Genomic DNA, 27,334 nt, shown 5'->3' with positions numbered 1-27,334 from the left:
AGAAATATTGAATTTAATTGATGAAAGGAGAAAATATAAAAATGCAGTAAATGAAGCAGGCAAAAAGGAATACAAACGTCTCAAAAATGAGATCGACAGGAAGTGCAAAATGTCTAAGCAGGGATGGCTAGAGGACAAATGTAAGGATGTAGAGGCTTGTCTCACTAGGGGTAAGATAGATACTGCCTACAGGAAAATTAAAGAGACCTTTGGAGAGAAGAGAACCACTTGTATGAATATCAAGAGCTCAGATGGCAACCCAGTTCTAAGCAAAGAAGGGAAGGCAGAAAGGTGGAAGGAGTATATAGAGGGTTTATACAAGGGCGATGTACTTGAGGACAATATTATGGAAATGGAAGAGGATGTAGATGAAGACGAAATGGGAGATAAGATACTGCGTGAAGAGTTTGATAGAGCACTGAAAGACCTGAGTCGAAACAAGGCCCCGGGAGTAGACAACATTCCATTTGAACTACTGATGGCCTCGGGAGAGCCAGTCATGAAATAACTCTACCATCTGGTGAGCACGATGTATGAGACAGGCAAAATACCCTCAGACTTCAAGAAGAATATAATAATTCCAATCCCAAAGAAAGCAGGTGTTGACAGATGTGAAAATTACCGAACTATCAGTTTAATAAGTCACAGCTGCAAAATACTAACGCGAATTCTTTACAGACGAATGGAAAAACTGGTAGAAGCCGACCTCGGGGAAGATCAGTTTGGATTCCGTAGAAATGTTGGAACACGTGAGGCAATACTGACCTTACGAATTATCTTAGAAGAAAGATTAAGAAAAGGCAAACCTACGTTTTTAGCATTTGTAGACTTAGAGAAAGTTTTTGACAATGTTAACTGGAATACTCTCTTTCAAATTCTGAAGGTGGCAGGGGTAAAATACAGGGAGCGAAAGGCTATTTACAGTTTGTACAGAAACCAGATGGCAGTTATAAGAGTCGAGGGGCATGAAAGGGAAGCAGTGGTTGGGAAAGGAGTAAGACAGGGTTGTAGCCTCTCCCCGATGTTATTCAATCTGTATATTGAGCAAGCAGTAAAGGAAACAAAAGAAAAATTCGGAGTAGGTATTAAAATTCATGGAGAAGAAGTAAAAACTTTGAGGTTCGCCGATGACATTGTAATTCTGTCAGAGACAGCAATGGACTTGGAAGAGCAGTTGAACGGAATGGACAGTGTCTTGAAAGGAGGATATACGATGAACATCAACAAAAGCAAAACGAGGATAATGGAATGTAGTCAAATTAAGTCGGGTGATGCTGAGGGAATTAGATTAGGAAATGAGACACTTAAAGTAGTAAAGGAGTTTTGCTATTTAGGGAGTAAAATAACTGATGATGGTCGAAGTAGAGAGGATATAAAATGTAGACTGGCAGTGGCAAGGAAAGCGTTTCTCAAGAAGAGGAATTTGTTAACATCGAGTATAGATTTAAGTGTCAGAAAGTCGTTTCTGAAAGTATTTGTATGGAGTGTAGCCATGTATGGAAGTGAAACATGGACGATAACTAGTTTGGACAAGAAGAGAATAGAAGCTTTCGAAATGTGGTGCTACAGAAGAATGCTGAAGATAAGGTGGGTAGATCACGTAACTAATGAGGAGGTATTGAATAGGATTGGGGAGAAGAGAAGTTTGTGGCACAACTTGACTAGAAGAAGGGATCGGTTGGTAGGACATGTTTTGAGGCATCAAGGGATCACAAATTTAGCATTGGAGGGCAGCGTGGAGGGTAAAAATCGTAGAGGGAGACCAAGAGATGAATACACTAAGCAGATTCAGAAGGATGTAGGTTGCAGTAGATACTGGGAGATGAAGAAGCTTGCACAGGATAGAGTAGCATGGAGAGCTGCATCAAACCAGTCTCAGAACTGAAGACCACAACAACAACAACATGTACTGCATTCTATTATTTCATTATGTACCATTTTATTTATCTCCTCCTTAACTGCTTCTTTTAAGGGGGATAGGACGCCAGACAGGCCGAGTTGGAGCAGGAGAGGCACCACAGGACATTTTAATTTCCACTGTCTATACTTTTACAAATAAATTCATAAAACTTTGTCAGGATGACCAGGAAGGAATCATAATTCACACTCATAGCAATGGAAGTTCAAAAACATAACGAAGTAATTTTTTTTTTACATGTGAAATTTCATCATTTTTTTCACTTACTAATGGCAGCATTTGTTGCTGTAGGTACACTTTTCTTCATAAGTAAGAGCGATGGTTCGATGAATTTTGCACAGCATACAAACCATACTTAAAGGTGTATGAAACTCTAGAATTTTCCAAATCTATTAAAAACTGTGGTAAAAATTGAGGTAATTAACTACAAAATTTGTGTTTTTTTTTTCTAAACATGAAGTTTAAAGTACAACAGATCACTCGTTTTTTCATATATTAAATAAATTCTAGAGTTTCATACACCTGTAAGTATGGTATGTATGCTGTGCAAAATTCATCGAATAATCTTTGTAACTTATGGAGAAAAGTGTACCTATAGTAACAAATGCAGCCATTAGTAAGTGAAAACATGATGAAATTCCACACGTAAAAGAAATATATATATTTTGTTATTTTTTCTAACTTCCACTGCAATGAGTGTGAATTCTGAAACCTTCCTGGTGATGCTGACAAAGTTTTGTGAATTTATTTGTAAAAGTATAGACAGTGGAAATTAAAATGTCCTGAGATGCCTCTCCTGCTCCAAGTCGGCCCGTCTGACGTCCTACCCCCCTTAAACTCACTGGTATTGGGTACGGTTTACAGAAGAATGGTGTATCATCTTTGATCTAAAATTTACATACATAGTCACTAATACTACCTGGACTATCCAAAAATACCATTTCATATTCTAATAGAATTTCAGTTAAATCTGTTTTATGGTTGTTGGTTAATACTGGGGACTCATTCACTTTATTTTGTATGTCAGCTTGTTGTGATACATGACTTATGTTTTCTTTCTCTGGTGACAATTGCGCTGTCGCGGTTAATTGTAAACTCTGGTGTTCAGTTGTTTGTTTATCAACATAACTGTCTGCTAGAAACTTAACACAATATTTATCTTCCCCGAGCCCAAAATAAAGGCAGCTCTCTTCAAAATTCAGTATAATGTTAAACTCTGACAGCCGATCTAAGCCAAATAAAACCTCTCTATTAATATTTTCTACTACCAGCAGTGTTTGCCAGAACATGATCTCACTGATGTTGCAATTTACTTGGGTTTCGTATTTGACAACTGTGCTTTTAGTTCCAGTTATGTCGATTATATATACTCCTGTTACTGATAATACAGGTAAGTTATTGCTAGTTCTTAATGTATTAAAGAATCCACTAGAAATAAATGATACTTCACTACCAGAATCAATAAATATGTCCACTTCGTAATCCTCTATTTTTCCAACTATAATCGGTTGTGGACTAACTGTAGCTACGCAGTGTTCTTCTAGTAGCAACCATTCTTTTGTTGATATTTTATGCTTAAAGAGAACATACTTATTATGAGGTAGGCCTTTTAATGTATCTCTACGACCTGTGCCCCGACCCTGGGTCCAGATCGTCTTACGTTTTCCTCACTATTTCTAATCACCAGCTGGTTACCAAACCTAGGTATGATGTTTCCATTTTGAGACCTATCATTGCCAGGTACAAATTCTTGTGTAGTTACGGGGCCTATATTCGAAAGTGGATGTGCTTTTTGATCATTTTCATTACTCCTATTCAGATTATATCGGTGTACTCTAGCCAAATTTGTCTCGTGTCTTTTGAAATTACCAGAGCTATTAATATTACTCCTTCTGTAATTTTGATTCTGATGCACATTCTCATTTCGGTCTTTATTTATTGCATCCGTGCATCCACAAAGGATAGTAACTCTTCTACTGTTTTCCACCCGCTACATAATATATCTTTCCTAGCGTAAGTGGGTAATCACCTTATCAAAATCCATACCAGTCCCTCTTCCTCCATTGGTTTATCTAAATATTTGGCTCTTGTTAAATGCCAGTCAAACTATTTTCCCACTGTACCCCACATACTATTGTAATACTCTGGGTCCCATAAATCAGATATTAACTTCTCCTGGGCAGTTAATGACCAGTAATTCTCCTCAAATTTTCTCTGAAAGTATGCCCAAGACGAGAAATTTTCTATATTCACTGTGCCCCATTCAGAAGGTAACCTACAGCAAATTTTATCTTTTTTGCATCTTACGAATTTTTGGGCTGTTGTTGTTGTTGTTGTGGTCTTCAGTCCTGAGACTGGTTTGATGCAGCTCTCCATGCTACTCTATCCTGTGCAAGCTTCTTCATCTCCAAGTACCTACTGCAACCTACATCCTTCAGAATCTGCTTAGTGTATTCATCTCTTGGTCTCCCCCTACGATTTTTACCCTCCACGCTGCCCTCTAATACTAAATTGGTGATCCCTTGATGCCTCAAAAACATGTCCTACCAACCGATCCCTTCTTCTGGTCAAGTTGTGCCACAGACTTCTCTTCTCCCCAATTCTATTCAATACTTCCTCATTAGTTATGTGATCTACCCATCTAATCTTCAGCATTCTTCTGTAGCACCACATTTCGAAAGCTTCTATTCTCTTCTTGTCCAAACTATTTACCGTCCATTTTTCACTTCCATACATGGCTACACTCCATACAAATACTTTCAGAAATGACTTCCTGATACTTAAATCCATACTCGATGTTAACAAATTCCTCTTCTTGAGAAACGCTTTCCTTGCCATTGCCAGTCTACATTTTATATCCTCTCTACTTCGACCATCATCAGTTATTATGCTCCCCAAATAGCAAAACTCCTTTACTACTTTAAGTGTCTCATTTCCTAATCTAATTCCCTCAGCATCACCCGACTTAATTAGACTGCATTCCATTATCCTCGTTTTGCTTTTGTTGATGTTCATCTTATATCCTCCCTTCAAGATACCATCCATTCCGTTCAACTGCTCTTCCAAGTCCTTTGCTGTCTCTGACAGAATTACAATGTCATCGGCGAACCTCAAAGTTTTTATTTCTTCTCCATGGATTTTAATACCTAATCCGAATTTTTCTTTTGTTTCCTTTACTGCTTGCTCAATATACAGATTGAATAACATCAGGGAGAGGCTACAACCCTGTCTTACTCCCTTCCCAACCGCTGCTTCCCTTTCATGTCCCTCGACTCTTATAACTGCCATCTGGTTTCTGTACAAATTGTAAATAGCCTTTCGCTCCCTGTATTTTACCCCTGCCACCTTTAGAATTTGAAAGAGAGTATTCCAGTCAACATTGTCAAAAGCTTTCTCTAAGTCTACAAATGCTAGAAACGTAGGTTTGCCTTTCCTTAATCTTTTTGGGTAAGGCTTGATTAAATCTTTTTAAGAAATCTGTTGGATGCACGTCTCCATCTAATCTAAATCTGGGCAATTGTCTGGCGAATCCAGAATTTGCTCCCCATTGTAAATCTGTTACTACTTCACTAGTCAACACTACATTCTGTGAAGCTACCCACTTCTCTCTCTTATTCTGGGTAACTTTAAATTCCTTCCACAAATCGTCTGTGCCTTTTTTAGTATCATCAGGTTCCGACGTTAAATGTGGTGAAACGTTGTCTGTGTTTACCCTTTCGGCAACTTTCCAGTCAATTAATTCCTCTACCTGTTCCTCCAGGTCACTTATATTTATGGTGTCTGAGGTTGCTAGCTTTTCATTAAAATTTCTCTCTACCGCATCTAAACGAGTGTTGACCCGATTGGACGGTAGGGATCAGTTTGTCTTGTCTTTCTAATTTCTGGGTCAACTTCTGAAATTGATCATCCTGCTTTTGGTTAAAGTCTGTAAACATTTGATTCATTTGTACTGTTAAAGAATTACTTAATTCATTCTTTAAATATACTCATAAATTTTCCACTTCATCATTACATCTCAAATTTAGAATTTAAAGCTTCTCTCTGTGCTTCTAGTTTTTCATTTAAAGCAACATTTTGATCACTTATTTTGTTCCTCAAAGAGGAAATTTGAGCAGTGGCGGCTACACTTTGCCCATCTATTTTTTCACTTAACAAAGCATTTGGAGCAACTAATTTGGTATTTAACTAAGTATTCACTGAGTCTAACTTTTAGTCCCTTAATTAAATTTGCTACTTCAGTCCAGTCTGGCATGACCTTAGTCACTGTCATCGCCATGGCTGGTTCTACAGTTTCTGTAGGTTGTTCCTCCTCCTCCATAGTCCTAATTTTCTTTGATCATTAAAAAAATCATCTCTGTAAATAATGACAATCCTAGTTTACATTCAAATAGTTATTATCTTTAGCTCACCTGACATAGGATTGTAGGCTGCTTCAGTGAGGTGTAGAAACGGCACCGGTGAACCGCACGGGTGCCGGCAGCATCAAATGTTGGTCACAGTGCCGGCGGGCACCATGTCAGCAACTCAAACAGCAACCAGCAATGATGGCGAGTTACTGCGACTGCGTCAACGTCAGGTGGTTACTGCGTGGGCTGGTTAATGCGTGTGTGAGGATTGCTTCCTCCCCACAACCAAATCTTCTTAATTGAATCTTGCAGACCAGTTTTTTTGTCTTGTTATTATATATTGCTATGGCAACTCTCAACTTTTTCTCATCTCAATCTTCTTAAAAAAAAAAAAATTCCTCCTTTTCGTGTCCTGTCTCGGCCACCACATTTTGGCAGTTTCCAGTGATTAAGGGTGGCAGTGTTGTACTGGTGTGTAAGACTCACTTTCCCCCTTGGCTATCGAACTTACTTGGAGTTGCTTCGCCAATCTTATTTTCACGATAGCTGGCAGCAATGCCCTGCACAACTTCTTCTCCGAAGATAAGATGCTACTTTGAAGGAATTTTTTATACTTTTAAAATAATTCGGTACACTCGAGAATACTTTGAACTCAGTCTCACTGTATTTTCATCACACATAACAGTTTTCGTACAGCTAAAACATTTTTCATAAGCTCGACACCATCCGGCCCATCAGAAACTATCACATTCATTTTTCTATAAATACAGTCTACAAATCTCTCAAAGTTTAAGAAGACAACTGTCTGGACCTTACGAAAGTAAGGGAATGCATGAATAAGTAATTGTCTCTTCTCTTCTTTCAACAACATGTAAATGTTCACACAATAATGTTTGAATGTCGCACGGAGTACAGTGCGTTTATTCCTCGAGCTGGACGTGTAACTTCTTAGGCAGGCTCAGCGACTACCAGCCCGCGCTCTTCATACATCCGATACATGTCCGTCCTGCACACACGCAATTGTGGTGCAGTAGACACAATTCTACTTTACTACACTTATCTCTAAAATAACACATGTTCGAGACAGTGGAAATACAAGGGTCTCTAGAATTTACCCCAGAATTCTCGAGGCACTACAATCGGTTGCCTTGAAAGATGGAATGGTGAAGGCAGCAGAGGATCAGGTAGGGAAAAAGGCAAAGCCCAGTAGAAATACACAAGACATTGAATCCAGTCGATGAAAGGAGGAAATATGAAAATGGAGCAGTTGAAGCAATGTAAAGGGAATACAGATATCTAAAAAATGAGACTGGCGAGAAGTGCAAAGTGGCAAAGCAGGAAAGGCTAAATGAGAAATGCAGGGATGTAGAAGCATGTATAACTAGGAGAAAGATGGATGCTGCCATTAGGAAGATTAAAGAGACCTATGGAGAACAGAGAAGCAGTTGTATTAACATCAAGAGCACAGATGGAAGACAGGTAAAAGATGAAGGAGACAGGGGAAAAGCCCTCAGACTTCAAGAAGAATGTAACAATTTCCATCTAAAAGAAAGCCGGTGCGACAGCTGTGAATATTACTTAACTATAAGTTTAATAGCGAATGGCCTTGCCGCAGTTGTAACACCAATTCCAGTCAGATCACTGAAGTTAAGTGCTGTCGGGCTGAGTTACCACTTGGATGGGTGACCATCCGGTCTGCCGAGTGCTGTTGGCAAGTGACGTGCACTCAGCCCTTGTGAGGCAAGCTGAAGAGTTACTTGAGTGAAAAGTAGTGGCTCCAGTCTCGTAAGTTGACACGTGGCTGGGAGAGTGGTGTGCTGACCACTTGCCCCTCCATATACACATACAGTGACGCCTGTGGGCTGAGCATGACATGGCGGCCAGTCGGTGCTGCTGGGTCTTCACGGCCTGGTCGGGTGGAGTTTAGTTTAATTATAAGTTTAATAAGTCGTGGTTGCATAGTACTGACATGAATTATTTACATAAGAATGGAAAAGCTGGTAGAAGCTGACCTTGGAGAAGTTCTGTTTGGGATCCGGAGCAATGTTGGAATACACAAGGCAGTACTGCCCCTACAATTTATCTTAGAATATAGGTTAAAGAAGGAGCAAGCTGTTGTCAGTATTGACTAGAATACACTTCTTGAATTTCTGAAGGCAGCAGGGATAAAATACAGAAAGCAAGTTGTTATTTACATCTTGTACAAGAGCCAGACTGCAGTTATAAGAGTCAGGCTGTGTTTGAGAAGGGAATCAGACAGGGCTGTAGTCTGTTACTGACGTTATTTGATCTGTACACTGAGCAAGCAGTAAAGAAGGAAACCAAGAAAAAATTTGGAGAAGGGGTTAAAGTTCGGAGAGAATAAATAAAAACTTTGAAGTATGCCGATGACATAATTCTGTCAGTGACAGGAAAGGACTGGGAAGAACTATTGAATGAAACGAATAGTGTCCTGAGAAGAGATTATAAGGTGAACAGTGAAAAAAATTAAAACAACAGTAATGGAATGTAATCGTATTAAATCAAATGATGCTGAAGGAATTAGATAAGGAAATGAGACACTAAAAATAAGTGAATTTTGCTGTTTGGGCAGGACTGAAAAAGGCCAAAGTACAGAGGTTGTAAAATACAGATTACCTATAGTAAGAAAATCATTTCTTAAGTAGAGGACTTTTTAATATCTAATATCAGTTTAAGTTGTTTCTGAAGATAATTTTATGGAGGGTAGCCTTGTACAGAAGTGAAACGTGGACAATAAGCAGCTCAGACAAGAAGAAAATATATTTCAAAATTTGGTGCTACAGAACAGTGCTGAAGATGAGATAAGCAGATTGAATAGCCAATAAATACTGAATCAAATTGGAAAAAAATGATATCTATGTCATAACTTGACTAAAAGAAGGGGTTTGTTTATAGGATACATCCTGAGGCATGAAGGAATCATCAGTTTGATAATAGGGGGTGGTGTGAAGGGAGAGAGGGGGGAGGGGTTAATATTTGTAGAAGTGGTCCAAGGCATGAGTACAGTGAACAGGTTTCAGTGGATGTACAGTCTTAGACAAAAAAACTGACCGCCGGCCGGCCGCCACAGAGACTAAGTCCGAGTCGTTCACTTAAAGTGGCCAATAAAACTGACCGCCCCTGACAACTCTTTATGTCCGGCCATCTGCACAATCTGACAACACTGTAAGATGTGGAAGTGTTAGGAGGAAGTGTTGTCTACTTTCAGGATGATATGGTTGGAGTGAGCCTGTGGTCTTTCGGTAATCGTCGTGCAGTCTAAACTTAGAGTTGCGTGTTCGTCTCCAGCTGATTTTTTTTTTTTTTTTAACCACATTTCGGTCTAAACTTATGAGTCTGATTGAACACCAAAGACAATTCGCTTAACATTCTACACACCCGCAATAACAAGTATTCCAGAAACAATTCCGCAGGACAGCTCGTGGCTGCATCGCGATCATAACAGCTTACGCTCAGGCGTTTCCTCGCGCTGCAGCGGCTACCGGCCACCAGCCAGACGCCACCCGCCGCCTGAAATCTGGCGCCGCCCATGTGAAAATGGCGCCACGCTGTCAGTGTATATATCAATGCCATTTTCGAATTTGAAGTTCTAGTTAGTATCTTGCAGTTAAGCATTGAATTTTGCATACCTAAAAATCATGAACTACGGTTAAGCAATGTAAAATTGAGTCGCAAGTGGAAAAAGGTGCAACATCTGCAACACAATATTTACTTTGGTATAACTGAGGGGTGAATGTAGAGGAGGCAGCTAGAAAGATTTGAACTGTGTTTGGAGCGAGTGCTTTTGGGAAAAATACGCCAGAAAAAGATATTCTTGTTTCAACAAAGATCGTTCTGGCATGAATGATTTTCCACATTAAGGAAGTCTTGACTACTGATATATATGACAGATTACCATTTTACCATCATGGGACATTTGCATTCAACAGGCAAAGTTCAGAAGTCTGGTGTAGGAGTACTGCATGCTCTAATTCGAAACAACAAAAATCAACGGAGTGACTATTATTGAACGTCATCAGGTCGCTCATTGAGCATTCCTTAGCAGTACTGTTACTGGTGACATGTTATGATGCCTTTACCGTTAACTTCCTAAGAAGAAATAAAGGCTGAGCCCCACCAAAAGACGTAGACTAGAGCAAAGAGTAGTGTGAACATAATGTTTTACATTTGATAGCTCCAAAAGTGTGTTTTGCACTACAAATTCTGCCCCAAGCGGTGTGTGCAACACAGCTGGAATTTGTTGTCAACAATTGAGACACCTTTCGGTCGCAGTGTAAGAAAGTCGAGCAACAAAACTACATCACCTTTGCTACTGCATGATAACTCACTCTGTTGATTTGAGAAAAAAAACTATCCAGGAGATTGATAGGAAAGTCGACTCTCAGACACTTGTATTGTTAGGGAAGTCCTCTCTCAAGCACTTGTCCCTCTCGTCATGTATTCGTAAAATATTACCTTTCCCACTCTTGATCGATCAACCGTCAAGGCAATTCATTTCTAGATGAAAATACTCTTAAAACTACTATGGTTTAATGACCTCGTTAAAACAAGTAGGTTTCTATGGGCGTAGAATTTGTAAACAACTGTTGCATTGTCAGATTGTTTTAGATATCGTGAAAGAAAATTCAGCTGCTGATTAATTTCTCTTTGATGATTACTGTTGTGTTTAGAAAAGTAATGGAAAATGCAAATAAAATATTCATTTTACTAATGCAAATTAAATTCAGCTTACTACAGAAACATCACAACAGCAGTCTATCTTAATAAAGCATTAAGTTCAAAAATGATTCAAAGGGCTCTGAGCACTATGGGACTTAACTTCTGAGGTCATCAGTCCCCTAGAAGTTAGAACTAGTTAAACCTAACTAACCTAAAGACATCACACACGTCCATGCCCAAGGCAGAATTCGAACCTGCAACCGTAGTGGTCGCGCGGTTCCAGACTGTAGTGATGCATTAAGTGTCTGGGAGACGATTGATCCTATTTTAACACGAATTAGTAGGGTATTACCGACTTTTGTCTCTTAAAGCTACTATGGTTTAACAACCTCGTTAAAACAAGTAGGCTTCTATGGGCATAGAATTTGTAAACAACTGTTTCATTGTCAGATTGTTTTAGATATCGTGAAAGAAAATTCAGCTGCTGATTAATTTCTCTTTGATGATTACTGTTGTGTTTAGAAAAGTAATGGAAAATGCAAATAAAATATTCATGTTACTAATACAAATTAAATTCAGCTTACTACAGAAACATGACGACAGCAGTCTATTTTAATAAAGCATTAAGTTCAAAAATGATTCAAAGGGCTCTGAGCACTATGGCACTTAACTTCTGAGGTCATCAGTCCCCTAGAAGTTAGAACTAGTTAAACCTAACTAACCTAAAGACATCACACACGTCCATGCCCAAGGCAGAATTCGAACCTGCAACCGTAGTGGTCGCGCGGTTCCAGACTGTAGTGATGCATTAAGTGTCTGGAAGACGATTGATCCTATTTTAACACGAATTAGTAGGATATTACCGACTTTTGTCTTCTGTATTTACTTCATTTCCTGTATCATTCGCAAGTCTTATGAAAATGTGGCATTCCATAGATAAAATTATGTATTAACAGCAATCGAAAGCAAATGGACTTGTATCTAAAGAACTGCGACAAAGCAAAGCTTGACCGATTATCAGATAATTGTCCACATGGGTTTTGTGGACGAGTATACTTTTAGTAACCAACTCACCCACGATCATTACGTAAGATTTCTCGAAGGCGTAGGGGCATTGATTTCATCAAGACGTCGACAGTGTAGCGTGATGGTTTACTTCCCACCATACGTTTTCTATATTCGTCCAAAGGTCGCTTGCATTTGTAGATCCACATGGCAATGACCTTGTTACCTCTGTCCACATATTCTCTATCTGGTTGATGTTCGGTGATCGTGGAACAAACGACAACAGCTTTATCCTCTCTTGGCCTTGAAACAAATCTCGCACTGCTTTGCTATGATGGATGGGGCTCTGCTCCTGTAAATAAACTGTTATCTCGTTCGTTCATATATTCATATTTAAATAACATATTAGTAATAAGCACACTGTATTATTATTTTCCACAGTGTTTAAGAATTCAGGCCCTGTCATAAATAAGTGATCTACATTCAACTGTCCCATTAAGAATGTGGTTTACCCAGTCTATCAAATGATGAGAGTCGTATTCGGATATCCACATTAAGCCTGACTGTCTATCCACATTAAGCCTGACTGTCTGCATCTGATTAGAACGATCTCGTATCGAAATGAAATTACAGAAATTGGATAATTTGAACGTCTGTATTGCAACAATGCTGCACACATAAATTCCTATGATGGAGTAACAGGTAGGAACTGCCTAAGGAAAAGTGAGAAATATGTCTACTAGCAGCAATGCAACGTAATTATAACCCATATTTATGTGACGGAAATACTGAATCGAACAATGCACATCTATTTCAGTGGTGGGAAGATGAACCATATTGGATTTGCTGATGACATAATGACAATAATAATAATAATAAAAATCCCACGGGGCCGATAGGGGAAACCCTCCCCCATATGGGTGGTACCGAGGAAATCAAATACTTGGGGTGAACCAAATACTAACACAATCCTGAACGGCTACTCAGTCCGTTGAACTCAAAATCCAGAAACGTCTGAGTGAAAACCACCGCTACTCTGGTCACCGTCTGTTAGCTCAATGAGCTCGGCTGAAAATATTTGCTTCCAAAGGCTTCAACACCCTCTGGTCCTGTCCGGTCCTGGAATCACCCAGCCAAACCAATGAAACACAAGCAAACATGAACTGTGCAAGCAAAGTCAACTATACCCCAGGTGGTACACAACACATCTGTCGACAGGCGGCAGTTGGAATTTCGGATTCTGGGGAGTCCAGGTTAGCACGGCAGAGAATATTGAAGATCTCCTGTAAATTTCCCTACAAGCAGAAACCATGAATTTGAAAACTACATACCACACGGGATTAGCCGAGCTGTCTTAGGCGCAGCAGTCATGGACTGTTTGGCTGGTCCCGGTGGAGGTTCGAGTCCCCCTCGGGCATGGGTGCGTGTGTGTTTGTCCTTAGGATAATTTAGGTTAAGTAGTGTGTAAGCTTAGGGACTGATGACCTTAGCAGTTAAGTCCCATAAGATTTCACACACATAAGAACTTTTTTTTATAACTAAACATCGATACATTGATCGAAATACGAAAACTAAATAATCTCACATAATAAATCGACCGCAAAAAATCCTCATCATTGCTCTTCAAGAACCACAACTAACTGACAATGACACCTTGCATTACGGAAACCATTTCATCTTCAAGAGCAAAACACACTCCTGGAAATGGAAAAAAGAACACATTGACACTGGTGTGTCAGACCCACCATACTTGCTCCGGACACTGCGAGAGGGCTGTACAAGCAATGATCACACGCACGGCACAGCGGACACACCAGTAACCGCGGTGTTGGCCGTCGAATGGCGCTAGCTGCGCAGCATTTGTGCACCGCCGCCGTCAGTGTCAGCTAGTTTGCCGTGGTATACGGAGCTCCATCGCAGTCTTTAACACTGGTAGCATGCCGCGACAGCGTGGACGTGAACCGTATGTGCAGTCGACGGACTTTGAGCGAGGGCATATAGTGGGCATGCGGGAGGCCGGGTGGACGTACCGCCGAATTGCTCAACACGTGGGGCGTGAGGTCTCCACAGTACATCGATGTTGTCGCCAGTGGTCGGCGGAAGGTGCACATGCCCGTCGACCTGGGACCGGACCGCAGCGACGCACGGATGCATGCCAAGACCGTAGGATCCTACGCAGTGCCGTAGGGGACCACACCGCCACTTCCCAGCAAATTAGGGACACTGTTGCTCCTGGGGTATCGGCGAGGACCATTCGCAACCGTCTCCATGAAGCTGGGCTACGGTCCCGCACACCGTTAGGTCGTCTTCCGCTCACGCCCCAACATCGTGCAGCCCGCCTCCAGTGGTGTCGCGACAGGCGTGAGTGGAGGGACGAATGGAGACGTGTCGTCTTCAGCGATGAGAGTCGCTTCTGCCTTGGTGCCAATGATGGTCGTATGCGTGTTTGGCGCCGTGCAGGTGAGCGCCACAATCAGGACTGCATACGACCGAGGCACACAGGGCCAACACCCGGCATCATGGTGTGGGGAGCGATCTCCTACACTGGCCGTACACCACTGGTGATCGTCGAGGGGACACTGAATAGTGCACGGTACATCCAAACCGTCATCGAACCCATCGTTCTACCATTCCTAGACCGGCAAGGGAACTTGCTGTTCCAACAGGACAATGCACGTCCGCATGTATCCCATGCCACCCAACGTGCTCTAGAAGGTGTAAGTCAACTACCCTGGCCAGCAAGATCTCCGGATCTGTCCCCCATTGAGCATGTTTGGGACTGGATGAAGCGTCGTCTCACGCGGTCTGCACGTCCAGCACGAACGCTGGTCCAACTGAGGCGCCAGGTGGAAATGGCATGGCAAGCCGTTCCACAGGACTACATCCAGCATCTCTACGATCGTCTCCATGGGAGAATAGCAGCCTGCATTGCTGCGAAAGGTGGATATACACTGTACTAGTGCCGACATTGTGCATGCTCTGTTGCCTGTGTCTATGTGCCTGTGGTTCTGTCAGTGTGATCATGTGATGTATCTGACCCCAGGAATGTGTCAATAAAGTTTCCCCTTCCTGGGACAATGAATTCACGGTGTTCTTATTTCAATTTCCAGGAGTGTACAACAAAAGGTAGCGAAAGGCGTACCAATCTTCGGTATTGCTTTTCTCGAACACAGATCTACATCATAACATGTCACCAGTAACAGTACTGCAAAGGAATGCTGAATGAGCGACCTGATGACGTTCAATAATAGTCACTCCATTGATTTTTGTTGTTTCGAATTAGAGCATGCAGTACTCCTACACGACTTCTGAACTTTGCCTGTTGAATGCAAATGTCGCATGATGGTAAAATGGTAATCTGTCACATATATCAGTAGTCGAGACTTCCTTAATGTGGAAAATCATTCATGCCAGAACGATCTTTATTGAAACAAGAATATCTTATTCTGGCGTATTTTTCCCAAAAGCACTCGCTCCAAACACAGTTCAAATCTTTCTAGCTGCCTCCTCTACATTCACCCCTCTGTTGTACCAAAGTAAATATTGTGTTGCAGATGTTGCACCTTTTTCCACTTGCGACTCAATTTTACAATGCTTAACAGTAGTTCATGATTTTCAGATATGCAAAATTCAATGCTTAACTGCAAGATACTAACTAGAACTTCAAATTCAAAAATGGCATTGATACATACACTGACAGCGTGGCGCCGTTTTCACATGGGCGGCGCCGGATTTCAGGCGGTGGGTGGCGTCTGGCCGGTGGCCGGTAGCCGCTGCAGCGCGAGGAAACGCCCGAGCGTAAGCTGTTATGATCGCGACGCAGCCATGAGCTGTCCTGCGGAATTGTTTCTGGAATACTTGTTATTGCGGGTGGGTAGAATGTTAAGCGAATTGTCTTCGGTGTTCAATCAGACTCATAAATTTAGACCGAAATGTGGTTAAAAAAAAATCAGCTGGACGCGAACACGCGACTCTAAGTTTAGACTGCGCGACGATTACCGCAAGACCACAGGCTCACTCCAACCATATCATCCTGGAAGTAGACAACACTTCCTCCTAACACTTCCGCATCTTACAGTGTTGCCAGATTGTGCAGATGGCCGGACATAGAGTTGTCAGGGGCGGTCAGTTTTATTGGCCACTTTAAGTGAACGACTCGGACTTAGTCTCTGTGGCGGCCGGCCGGCGATCAGTTTTTTTGTCTAAGACTGTACATTTCAATAGTTGTTCAGAGATGAAGAGGCTGGCACAAGATAGAGTTACTTGGTGAGTTGCATGAAAGCAGTCTTCAGACTGAAGACAACAACAATAATGTATTTAATGGGATTTTCCACATTCTTGGGGAACTCCTCACTGTGAATCTATGGAACGAAAAGTATGTATAATGTGCTTGTTATACCTAAGATGCCTCTAACCATGCATCCTTGTTCTTTGGATTATACTCATACCTGACTGTGGCCATCAGCTTGTATCTAAAAGTAATTTTCATCATTATACATAAAGAGCAAATGTACTGTAATGAGAATTTATTAGTTCTAAAGCCATTATAGAGGGCTTTCACAATGTTATCTTATTGTCTTTAAACAATACTGTAACTTTCTATATCCACAGAGTAATGTTTCCAGGCTACAGGAAAAGAAAACAGGAAAATCCAATTACACAGCATTCTTTTGTTTATCTTTATACAGTGTTGCTAATTATGTGAAATATGTTTTCACTGTAATGTAATCCAACAGGATCCAAATTGTAGAGACACTAACTGTACACATTTAATAAGTCTGTTTTTCATTATATGCAGGTGGCTCAAAAATGTGTGAAAAGACAAGAATTGAATCATACATACATTCTCATATTTTACATATGGGTAGCTTTTGTAAAATTTGTGCTTTCATGACCATTATTGTCTCACTAATTAAAGTATTATACTGTGATTGACTGAACTGTCTATAGAAACCTGACATTTCATGTCCACCTGTGAAGGACAACTTCAAGGGGAGTTACAGGTACTGTGGTGGTCTCTAGGGTGTTTATGTGACATTCACAGAAACTACAACTCCCCATTGAATATTTCCTCTGCAGATGAGGATGAAATGCTGTGTTTCTGCAAGAATTCATTCAAACATAGCATAATCGCCCAGAATTTTTTTAAAGAGGTTTGTCATATATTTCACATTAATATAGATAAAAAGTGCGCATTCAAGAATTTTGATGCCATTCAGTAACATTTTATTGTTTGTATAGTGCATGTAAATTCAAATTTATTAAGAAGTTATGTTTATCTATCATTTTTCTTGTGACAGCTGTTCAATATTGATGAAACACACTGTTCTTCCAGGTTGATGGGAAGATGTGTACAGACATAAATGAATGTGATTTGAATCCTGCAATTTGCAGAGGTGGTGGCACATGTGTGAATACTGATGGCTCATTTACATGTAGTTGTCCACCTGGCCTCACCCTTGATCCGACAGGTACATGATACCTATTAAGTTATTTTTATATGATAAGAGAATTGAGTTTACGTCTTATTGCCCTGGGTATTTGTGATCACATTTGTCATTTACAAATAATTTAGAAACGTAGTAAGAAGCAGTCTTCATATATAAATTTATGGAGCTCAACGTACTTGCAGCACTCCTTTCTGGTGGGTAAGTTGAATATATTGGATTGGTGCATAAGTTCTTAGCATTTTCTGTAAGTTTAATAAACACAACAGACATATATAACAGAGACTTTGATCATAAATAATATATTCGTCTTTTATATTTACTACAGTCGGCCAATGCTATGATATTTTTTGATTCTGTGACTGTAGAAATCATGTGGTTTTGAGATGAAAAACTCATTGAGCTCGGAGCAGATTTTCATCTGGAAATGAAATTCTTTGAAGGTTGTTTGACAGAGAGCAGAAAAGGGGGAAATCTGAGGGCAAGATTTGGTGAATAAAATAGGTGTGGTGTGACTTCCCAACCCAACTATTTCAACCCCGAAGCTCTTGCTGAAAGTGGATGGTCCCTAATGTTTTTTGTCAGTCCAGCAGAATGCAGGCTGGCTTTATAGTGGAGTAGCATCCACTGACGCAGTCTTCATGGCATTTGTTCTTGCATTGCATCCGTAAGACGTCTCAGTTGTTGGCAATAAAAGTCAGCAAGCAATTTGTAGTACACCACACTTCGCTGTTCTACTGTATGCATAGCATTATCTTTTATGGATGTGCACAGATCTTACTGCGGGTAATTACTGCCTTGTTTGGGCTCAATCATGCCTTCCTTTCCTGTACATTAGCATTAAAGCACTATTTCTCATCACCAGTAACAGTATAGGGTAGGAATGGTTGGCGTTGTACACTATCCAATTCATGACAGGCAATCAGAGATGGTCATAAGGCTACTGCTGATTTTTGTGATTTTGCCTTGGAGCATGCAGTACCAATCCTCCTGATTTTTGAACCTTTTCCATTGCATGCAAAGGTTGCACAATGGTGGAATGATTACAGTTCATCACATTTGCCAGTTCTCAAGTACACTGACTTGGATCATTGTGGATTAATGCATTTAAACAATCTTCATCAAACCCTGAAGCTCTTGCTGAAAGTGGATGGTCCCTAATGTTAAAACCATACTCCTTAAAACACTAAAACCATTTTCTTGCCTTGCTCTGTGGAATGGCATTGTTCCTACACATGATGCAAATGTTTCTGGCTGCATCCACTGTTGTCACCCTTCTGTTGAACTCAAGCAGAAGAATATGTCTGAAATGTTCTGATTTCTCCACGTGTCCACTGCTCTGCTCCGTATCTGCAAATGACAATATATAAACTCAAATAGCAACAGGGAACTACAAATAAAAAATTACAATTGGTAAGTCCCCCCCCCCCCCACACCCCACACCACCACCACACCCCCATGAACCTTGCCGTTGGTGGGGAGGCTTGCGTGCCTCAGCGATACAGATGGCCATACTGTAGGTGCAACCACAACGGAGGGGTATCTGTTGAGAGGCCAGACAAACGTGTGGTTCATGAAGAGGGGCAGCAGCCTTTTGAGTAGTTGCAGGGGCAACAGTCTGGATGATTGACTGATCTGGCCTTGTAACACTAACCAAAACGGCCTTGCTGTGCTGGTACTGTGAACGGCTGAAAGCAAGGGGAAACTACAGCTGTAATTTTTCCCGAGGGCATGCAGCTTTACTATATGGTTAAATGATGATGGCGTCCTCTTGGGTAAAATATTCCATAGGTAAAATAGTCCCCCAATCAGATCTCCGGGCAGGGACAACTCAAGAGGACGTCGTTATCAGGAGAAAGAAAACTGCCGTTCTATGGATTAGAGCGTGGAATGTTAGATCCCTTAATCGGTCTGGTAGGTTAGAAAATTTAAAAGAAAAGTGGATAGGTTACAGTTAGATATAATGGGAATTAGTGAAGTTCGGTGGCAGGAGGAACAAGACTTTTGGTTCGGTGAATACAGGGTTATAAATACAAAGTCAAACAGGGGTAATATCAGGAGTAGGTTTAGTAGAAGAAGAATGGGTAGCTCTGAGGGATGAAGTAGTGAAGGCAGCAGAGGATCAAGTTGGTAAAAAGATGAGGGCTAGTAGAAATCCTTGGATAACAGAATAAATATTGAATTTAATTGATGAAAGGAGAAAATATAAAAACTCAGTAAATGAAGCAGGCAAATCATTGGGCCAAAATTTCAAGACAATAAGATTATACACATCAAAAATGAAACTCTCTACAAGAAAATTGAAAAACTTTCAGATTCTATGTGAAAAAGGAGAATAAATTTTTATGGTCATCTTCTCAGAATGAATTCCAACAGATTAACTAAACAAATCTTTGACTTTTTCCGTAACCGAAAAACGAAGCCCAATTGGTTTAAAGGAACTGGGAAAGACCTAGTGGAATTAAAGATTTTAGAAAATTCACTTATTGATCGAACTGCTAAATTAATTACTAACGATGAAAACATAAGGTTCCAAGACAAATCCACACAAAAGTCCAAACCCCTCATCTCGGAAGAAGAGAGGAGAAGATAATCAGAAAGAATGAAGAAATACTGGGCCCTAAGAAAAGGACAACGCACAAAGAAATGATTGATCCAGCATACCCCAAAGAGGGTGAAACGAAAGAAATACAAACGTCTCAAAAATGAGATCGACAGGAAGTGCAAAATGCCTAAGCAGGGATGGCTAGAGGACAAATGTAAGGATGTAGAGGCACATATCACTAGGGGTAAGATGGATACTGCCTACAGGAAAATTAAAGAGACCTTTGGAGAAAAGAGAATCACTTGTACAAATATCAAGAGCTCAGATGGAAACCCAGATCCAAGCAAAGAAGGGAAAGCAGAAAGGTGGAAGGAGTATATAGAGGGTCTATACGAGGGCGATGTACTTGAGGACAATATTATGGAAATGGAAGAGGATGTAGATGAAGATGAAATGTGAGATATGATACTGCGTGAAGAGTTTGACAGAGCACTGAAAGACCTTAGTCAAAAAAAGGCCCTGGGGGTAGACAACATTCCATTGGAACTACTGGCGGCCTTGGGAGAGCGAGTTCTGACAAAACTCTACCATCTGGTGAGCAAGATGTATGAGACAGGCGAAATACCCTCAGACGTCAAGAAGAATATAATAATTCCAATCCCAAAGAAAGCAGGTGTTGACAGATGTGAAAATCACCGAACTATCAGTTTAATAAGCCACAGCTGCAAAATACTAACGCGAATTCTTTACAGACGAATGGAAAAACTGGTAGAAGCTGACCTTGGGGAAGATCAGTTTGGATTCCGTAGAAATGTTGGATCACGAGAGGCAGTACTGACCTTATGACTTATCTTAGAAGAAAGATTAAGGAAAGGCAAACCTACATTTCTAGCATTTGTAGACTTAGAGAAAGCTTTTGACAATGTTGACTGGAATACTCTCTTTCAAATTCTAAATGTGGCAGGGGTAAAATACAGGGCTTGAAAGGCTATTTACAATTTGTACAGAAACCTGATGGTAGTTATAAGAGTAGAGGGGCATGAAAGGGAAGCAGCTTTGGGAAGGGAGTGAGGCAGGGTTGTAGCCTCTCCTCGATGTTATTCAATCTGTATATTGAGCAAGCAGTAAAGGAAACAAAAGAAAAATTCGGAGTAGGTATTAAAATCATTGGAGAAGAAATAAAAACTTTGAGGTTTGCCGATGACATTGTAGTTCTGTCAGAGACAGCAAAGGAGGTGGAAGAGCAGTTGAAGGGAATGGACAGTGTCTTGAAAGGAGGATATAAGATGAACATCAACAAAAGCAAAACGAGGATAATGGAATGTAGTCAAATTAAATCGGGTGATGCTGAGGGAATTAGATTAGGAAATGAGACACTTAAAGTGGTAAAGGAGTTTTGCTATTTGGGGAGCAAAATAACTGATTGTGGTCGAAGTAGAGAGGATATAAAATGTAGACTGGCAATGGCAAGGAAAGCGTTTCTGAAGAAGAGAAATTTGTTAACATCGAGTATAGATTTAAGCGTCAGGAAGTCATTTCTGAAAGTGTTTGTATGGAATGTAGCCATGTATGGAAGTGAAACATGGACAATAAATAGTTTGGACAAGAAGAGAATAGAAGCTTTCGAAATACGGTGCTACAGAAGAATGCTGAAGATTAGATGAGTAGATCACATAACTAATGAGGAGGTATTGATTAGAATTGGGAAGAAGAGGAGTTTGTGGCACAACTTGACAAGAAGAAGGGACCGGTTGGTAGGACATGTTCTGAGGCATCAAGGGATCACCAAATTAGCATTGTAGGGCAGTGTGTAGGGTAAAAATCGTAGAGGGGGACCAAGAGATGAATACACTAAGCAGATTCAGATGGATGTAGGTTGCAGTAGTTACTGGGAGATGAAGAAGCTTGCGCAGGATAGAGTAGCATGGAGAGCTGCATCAAACCAGTCTCAGGACTGAAGACCACAACACCAACAACAATTGATAAGTAAACACATAGCAACCAGAATACTAAAATTCAAAACGAGACCGTTGTGAACCAATTCATCAGGTTTTAGACTTGGGTAACACCCAAAATATTTTGTGTAGGTAACCTGTCAAGTGTTTGTTCAAAATTATTCTTAAAATCATTTAAAATAAACGAGAGAATTATTGATTCATAAGTCTGTGTATATTAGGTCAAGCATTCCTTCATCACAACATAAAGACTAATATCCAGAAGTAGATGATGAAGAACAACTTGACCAATTTGTAAATTTGTGTAGGGTCTAAGACTTAAAAGTTTATGCATAAACCACATTATGAATAACATTGTTTTATTGTATCTACTGAAAGTGACTTTGTTTTTCTGTATGTGTATTGATGAAACACAAGACAGTTGTAAAGTGCTCACTCCACTGCCTACCCAACATGTGGGTCTGTAATTGTTGTTAGAACAGTTTTTAAATGGTCCGTGAATGTGTAACTAGTCAAAGGGAGACAAATCAATGAACCTAGCATGAGAATAAAGCTTGAGTATCACAGATTTTCATGTATCTAATATCTTGCATAAATATTAAGGTGTCAGAGTTGTTTCAGTTTAGTAAAATTAATTAAATCTGAGACATCTGTGGTCACATGTCTCACTTTGGTCTTTTCCAAAGTAAAGTTGAGTAAGAATGTATGAAGACATTTTTCTCCATGTTTTATAATTACCAATGCTACTCCTGCTTTTAGGTTACAGATGTTAACAACAAAATTTTGCATTCCATAGAGCAAAAAAAAAAAGTACATGAGGATTAATGTTAACACGTGTCTTATTAAAATAAATATTCTGTTGAAAATACATTCTTCTTCATATTCTTCTTCTTCTTCTTCTTCTTCTTCTTCTTCTTCTTCTTCTTGACTTGAGACCTTGTAGGGACCATATCTCAGCTTCAGTTCTTAATCCTTTTGTTGTCCTTTTCTTTTCTTCCAATACCCCTTCGTTGTTTCACTGTGTTTCTTTTTTGCTGTATTCAGATCACTTTGCATCTGTTTCCTTTTCCCTCCTGCATTGTATCTTATCAGTTTAATGTTTTCCATAAAAATCTCTCTTTCCTATACTTCTTCTTCTGTATGTTATTCCTCTTTCCTTTACTTCTTCTTCCCTATGTTATTCTTTTTCATGTTTTTCATAAACTCACTCTTGTCATTAGGTATTTTATAATATTTAGAAAAAAATTCAAACAATGAAAAATCCAGAATGGAATAATGCCAATGTTATGAAATGGATAGATTGCCACTCACCATATAGAGGAGATGTTGAGTCGCATACAGGCACAACAAAAATACTTCTAAACATGTAAGCTTTCAGCCAGAAGGCCTTCTTCTGAAATATACAAAAAACACACACACACATTCATGCAAACGCAATTCACACACATATAACCACTGTCCCTGGCTGCCGAGGCCAGAGTCTTGGCAGCCAGAGACTGTGGTCATGTGTGTGTGAATTGTGTTTGCATGAATGTATGTGTGTGTGTGTGTGTGTGTGTGTGTGTGTGTTGTCCAATTCTGATGAAAGGCTTTTCAGCCAAAAGCTTACTTGTTGACAGTCTTTTTGTTGAGCCTACCTGCGACTCATTATGTCTGCTCTATGGTGAATAGTAATCTATCCTTCTCGTAATATTGTCATTATTCCATCCTGGACTATCCATTGTTCAACAAGAGAATATCAGAGACATATAGGGAAACATGCTTTTGCATTAGTCTATTGAAATTCCTTTACTAAATAAGTGACCATTTCCTTTTTTAGGGACTATGTGTTTGGATATGCGTGAAGAAACATGTTACACTGAGTACCGCCATGGTGCTTGCTCTGGTGCACTGGTAGGCATCTACTCACGGAGTCTCTGCTGCTGCTCCACTGTGGGGCGTGCATGGGGTGGCTCTGGAGAGAGTACACGTTGTGAGCCATGTCCACGGCCAGGGACTGATGCCCACAGAGAACTGTGTCCACGTGGACCTGGATTTGTTGACCGCAAGGACATCAATGAGTGCACGGAATTTACTGGAATGTGTGTCAATGGCAGATGCAGAAATAGTGTAGGCAGCTTCAGTTGCCGCTGCAATCGTGGCTACGCACTTGATGAGAATAGCATTGGCTGCATTGGTAAGATACCTGTATCGCTATTGTATGTTTTTAGTAGTGGAATATTTAACATTTTAGTTTTTCTTTCTTCCTTTATGCTGTGAGCTGTGAGGACAGATTGTGAGTCATGCCTGAGTAGCTCAGTCAGTAAAACACTTGCCACAAAAGCCAAAGATCCCAGAATCAAGTCTCGGTCTGGCACACAGTTTTAATCTTCCAGGAAGTTTTATATCAGTGCACACTCTGCTGCAAAGTGAAAATTTCATTCTGGAAGATTTTTCATACTGTGACATAAATCCAGCTTTGTAAAAACTGTGTAGTTAAAATTAGTGTTTTCCTTTGTCAGATTTATATACCAGTTTCACCAAAAATGCAACTGTTTGAGCTTAGTTTACAGACTTCCTAAGATTTATCTTCAAGTTGACCAAATTCATGATAAATCGTGATATAACTATAGTATTTTAATATTTTATGGATGCAAACTACATTGCTCACTCTGCCTGTTTTCTGTGAGATGAACAAATGCTGTCGTAAATTTCTCTTTTGAAATTTATGGCTAAATAATCTCTCATGATTGTACAACATAAAGCAAAAGTAACAGGAAATGAGAAAAATTGACAGTGTAAAAATTTCCAGGTAGTGTGTTGTAATTTTCAAAGAGATGCACAGAAAGGCATTGAATTTTCTTATTGATGGAAAAAAATATTGCTAACTCATTATTAGTTAGATTTTTCTCATGACTTGCAGTAGTTATTTATTTAAACAGATATTCTGGCTATTGCATTTCATATTGAGAGTACTTATCAAGCTTTGTCAATAAGAATTTAAATATTTGTTGTAGGGAACAAAGTACTTAAACTTCTGCCATTTGAAATTTGCAATTTACATTAAATTATCTCAGGATATATATATATATATATGAAATAAAACACTCTTCATGGCCACTGCCATAAGAATTTCGTATCAGTAATGGTGCCTGCCAATTCAGTATGGCTACAAATGGGATCAGTGTCTTGTTTCACACTTAATATTGTAATACAAAGATTTCAAGACCCAAAGCATTTTGGAAACCACACATAAATTTCAACTTGAGGCCAGTACATAAGCAGCTACTTCAAGCAATGGGGAGTGCATGAAATTTCAAGAGAAACTGGTATTTCACATGGTGCAGCTGTAATTGAGAGTTATTCTTAAGATGTATCTTACAGTATATTCATAACAAATGGGAGTTGAAAGAAAACAGTTTCACAATTTCACAAAAATCAGAATGTGAAACTTGAAACAATTACAGCTGTGCTGTTGCAAATCAATGTCCCAGGCAAGGCCCACTTTTTACAAAAGTGTATATGTTGCATCTTGATATTTCTAAGATGCATAAATTCTCCAGGAAATAGAAGAAACTGTGCTGTACTATGACTGAGGTCCAGATTTTTGGGGTAATTCCAACATGCACATACTTATGCAATTAAAATTAGTCTAATATTTAAAAAAGTGTGTAATATCATAAAAATATTTTGTTGAACATTTAAAATAAAAGAATAATTTCAACTGAAGCCACCATAGACTATCATATTATCTTAATATGCACTTAAAAATGCCAGAAGCATAAAATAAAATTATTTTCACTGAAATTACTGAGGTGTGCCCTACCTCACATTTGATTTTGGAACTCATTGAACAGCGAGCCACACTCTGGAGTCATAGAATTCTACCAATGAGAAAGAATGTTTATGTAGGTGGAAAATGATTTTTCCTCATCACAGGATGTTGATGGTGCCAATTTTAGGGGCTGAAATATTTCTGGAGAGATGCCCATTAGAGTGTTCTCTTTAATGCTGCTGGAAAGAAATCCAAAGTTGCTATAGATGTATACCAGAGAATTTTTAATTTTAGGCTCAGTGAAAACATTTTGTGCATCTCATTTTGAAACTGAAGGTTCAGTTTAAAATGAATCATTAATGGATTTCACTGCTTGAAGATGTTTATTACAAAACAAACAACTTCAGTCAATGTACTTGCCTCATTAGGACAGCTTCAAGTGGCAACACTAGATTAGGCAGCAGTTCTCCGCAGAGTGGTAAACAATGTGGGGCTTTGAGAAACACTATCTTGGTGTATGAAATTAGCTTATTTACTTCTGGATAGCTACTGTGCACTCCTTTGGTGATGTGTTGCAGTGCATGTGCCAAGCAGCTTCACTAGAATAAATGTGGTAGAATACTCATAGGGAACTTGCTGCCTTCAGCATGTAGGCTGCAGCAACCAAATACGTAACAAGAACTTTTTTTCTAGAATTCCCTCAGGCCCCAGCACTGTAAGGCAGTCATTCAAGACATAAGCTAGTGCTGAATGATTTGTTCATTCCAGTACTCTGCAGGAAATCAGTGGTGGTTTTGACAGTGGTTATTCTCTGTCAAGTTTGCCAATGATGAGATTGCTTATGGTATGTCAATATATGACCATCATTTCATCAATGGCTATCCATATGTAAAATGTAAACTTTCATGGCTGGAAATGTCACAATTAATAAAATATTCTGGACTATTATGCCAAAATCCGTTTCTTCCCCATCTATGGAGAACAATTTTCAAGGGGGATCTTAGCTACTAAACCCCTTGAGAATGTCCCCCACAGATGGGGACAAAACATTTTACTTTAATGTGAAACCCATTCCCCCATGGTATAATAGGCCGGAATATTTTATTAATAATGGCTATCCATGTGTGGTGGTTACTTATATAGTGCTGCACACTATTCAGGGCCTTCTGATAGCAAAAATCTAAATAGGTTTTCCTTAATGTCAGTCACCAACAGTACTTTTGTAGATATTCGTAATATTCAGGCACTTACAGTTCATACAATACAATGTTTGCAGCAACAATAATGGAGCACAAATTATGGAAAAATTCAGTTGCAGAATTTGGAGTCTTTTGCAGCTACATCAATAACATTTGCTTCTTAGAGGATTGTTCTTCTTTGTTCTTTCTGTGTGCATCACTGTGTATATGTTGCTAAAGTTGGACTTGATAGAGCACCGGTATTGCATGCTCAACATAGAACAATCTCTCCATCAGTAGTGAAATGTTGTCCATCCTAACCCAAGATCTTAAATTAGATGATAATTTTGATACAACAGGATGCCTATTGAACTCTGAGATCACCTCTTAAAAGTACTATTTAGCAAAATTTTCTTGGTGCACATATTCCCTAGCTCTGAATCGGTAGAAGTCACTATTAATTGGAAAACTTCTGGCCAATACCCTGTTGTCAGCCCATTGCCAAT

At 39.7% G+C, this 27,334-nt stretch overlaps 1 protein-coding gene across 1 annotated transcript in view; it reads left to right on the top strand.

Annotated features, from left to right (window-relative positions):
• Positions 1-27,334, top strand: part of LOC126094444 (fibrillin-2-like) — a 354,361-nt gene that overhangs the window by 70,752 nt on the left and 256,275 nt on the right. Inside the window, exons 10-11 of the mRNA XM_049908817.1 lie at positions 17,285-17,420; positions 23,716-24,072. Of these exons, the coding sequence (XP_049764774.1) occupies positions 17,285-17,420; positions 23,716-24,072 (493 nt within the window). The remainder of the gene's footprint in view (positions 1-17,284; positions 17,421-23,715; positions 24,073-27,334) is intronic.

This window comes from Schistocerca cancellata, chromosome 8 (genome assembly GCF_023864275.1).
Source record: "Schistocerca cancellata isolate TAMUIC-IGC-003103 chromosome 8, iqSchCanc2.1, whole genome shotgun sequence".
In the NCBI taxonomy this organism is placed as follows: Eukaryota; Metazoa; Arthropoda; class Insecta; order Orthoptera; family Acrididae; genus Schistocerca; species Schistocerca cancellata.
The sequence above is the reverse complement of the archived record's forward strand: the minus strand, read 5'-3'. Positions and strand labels throughout refer to the sequence as shown.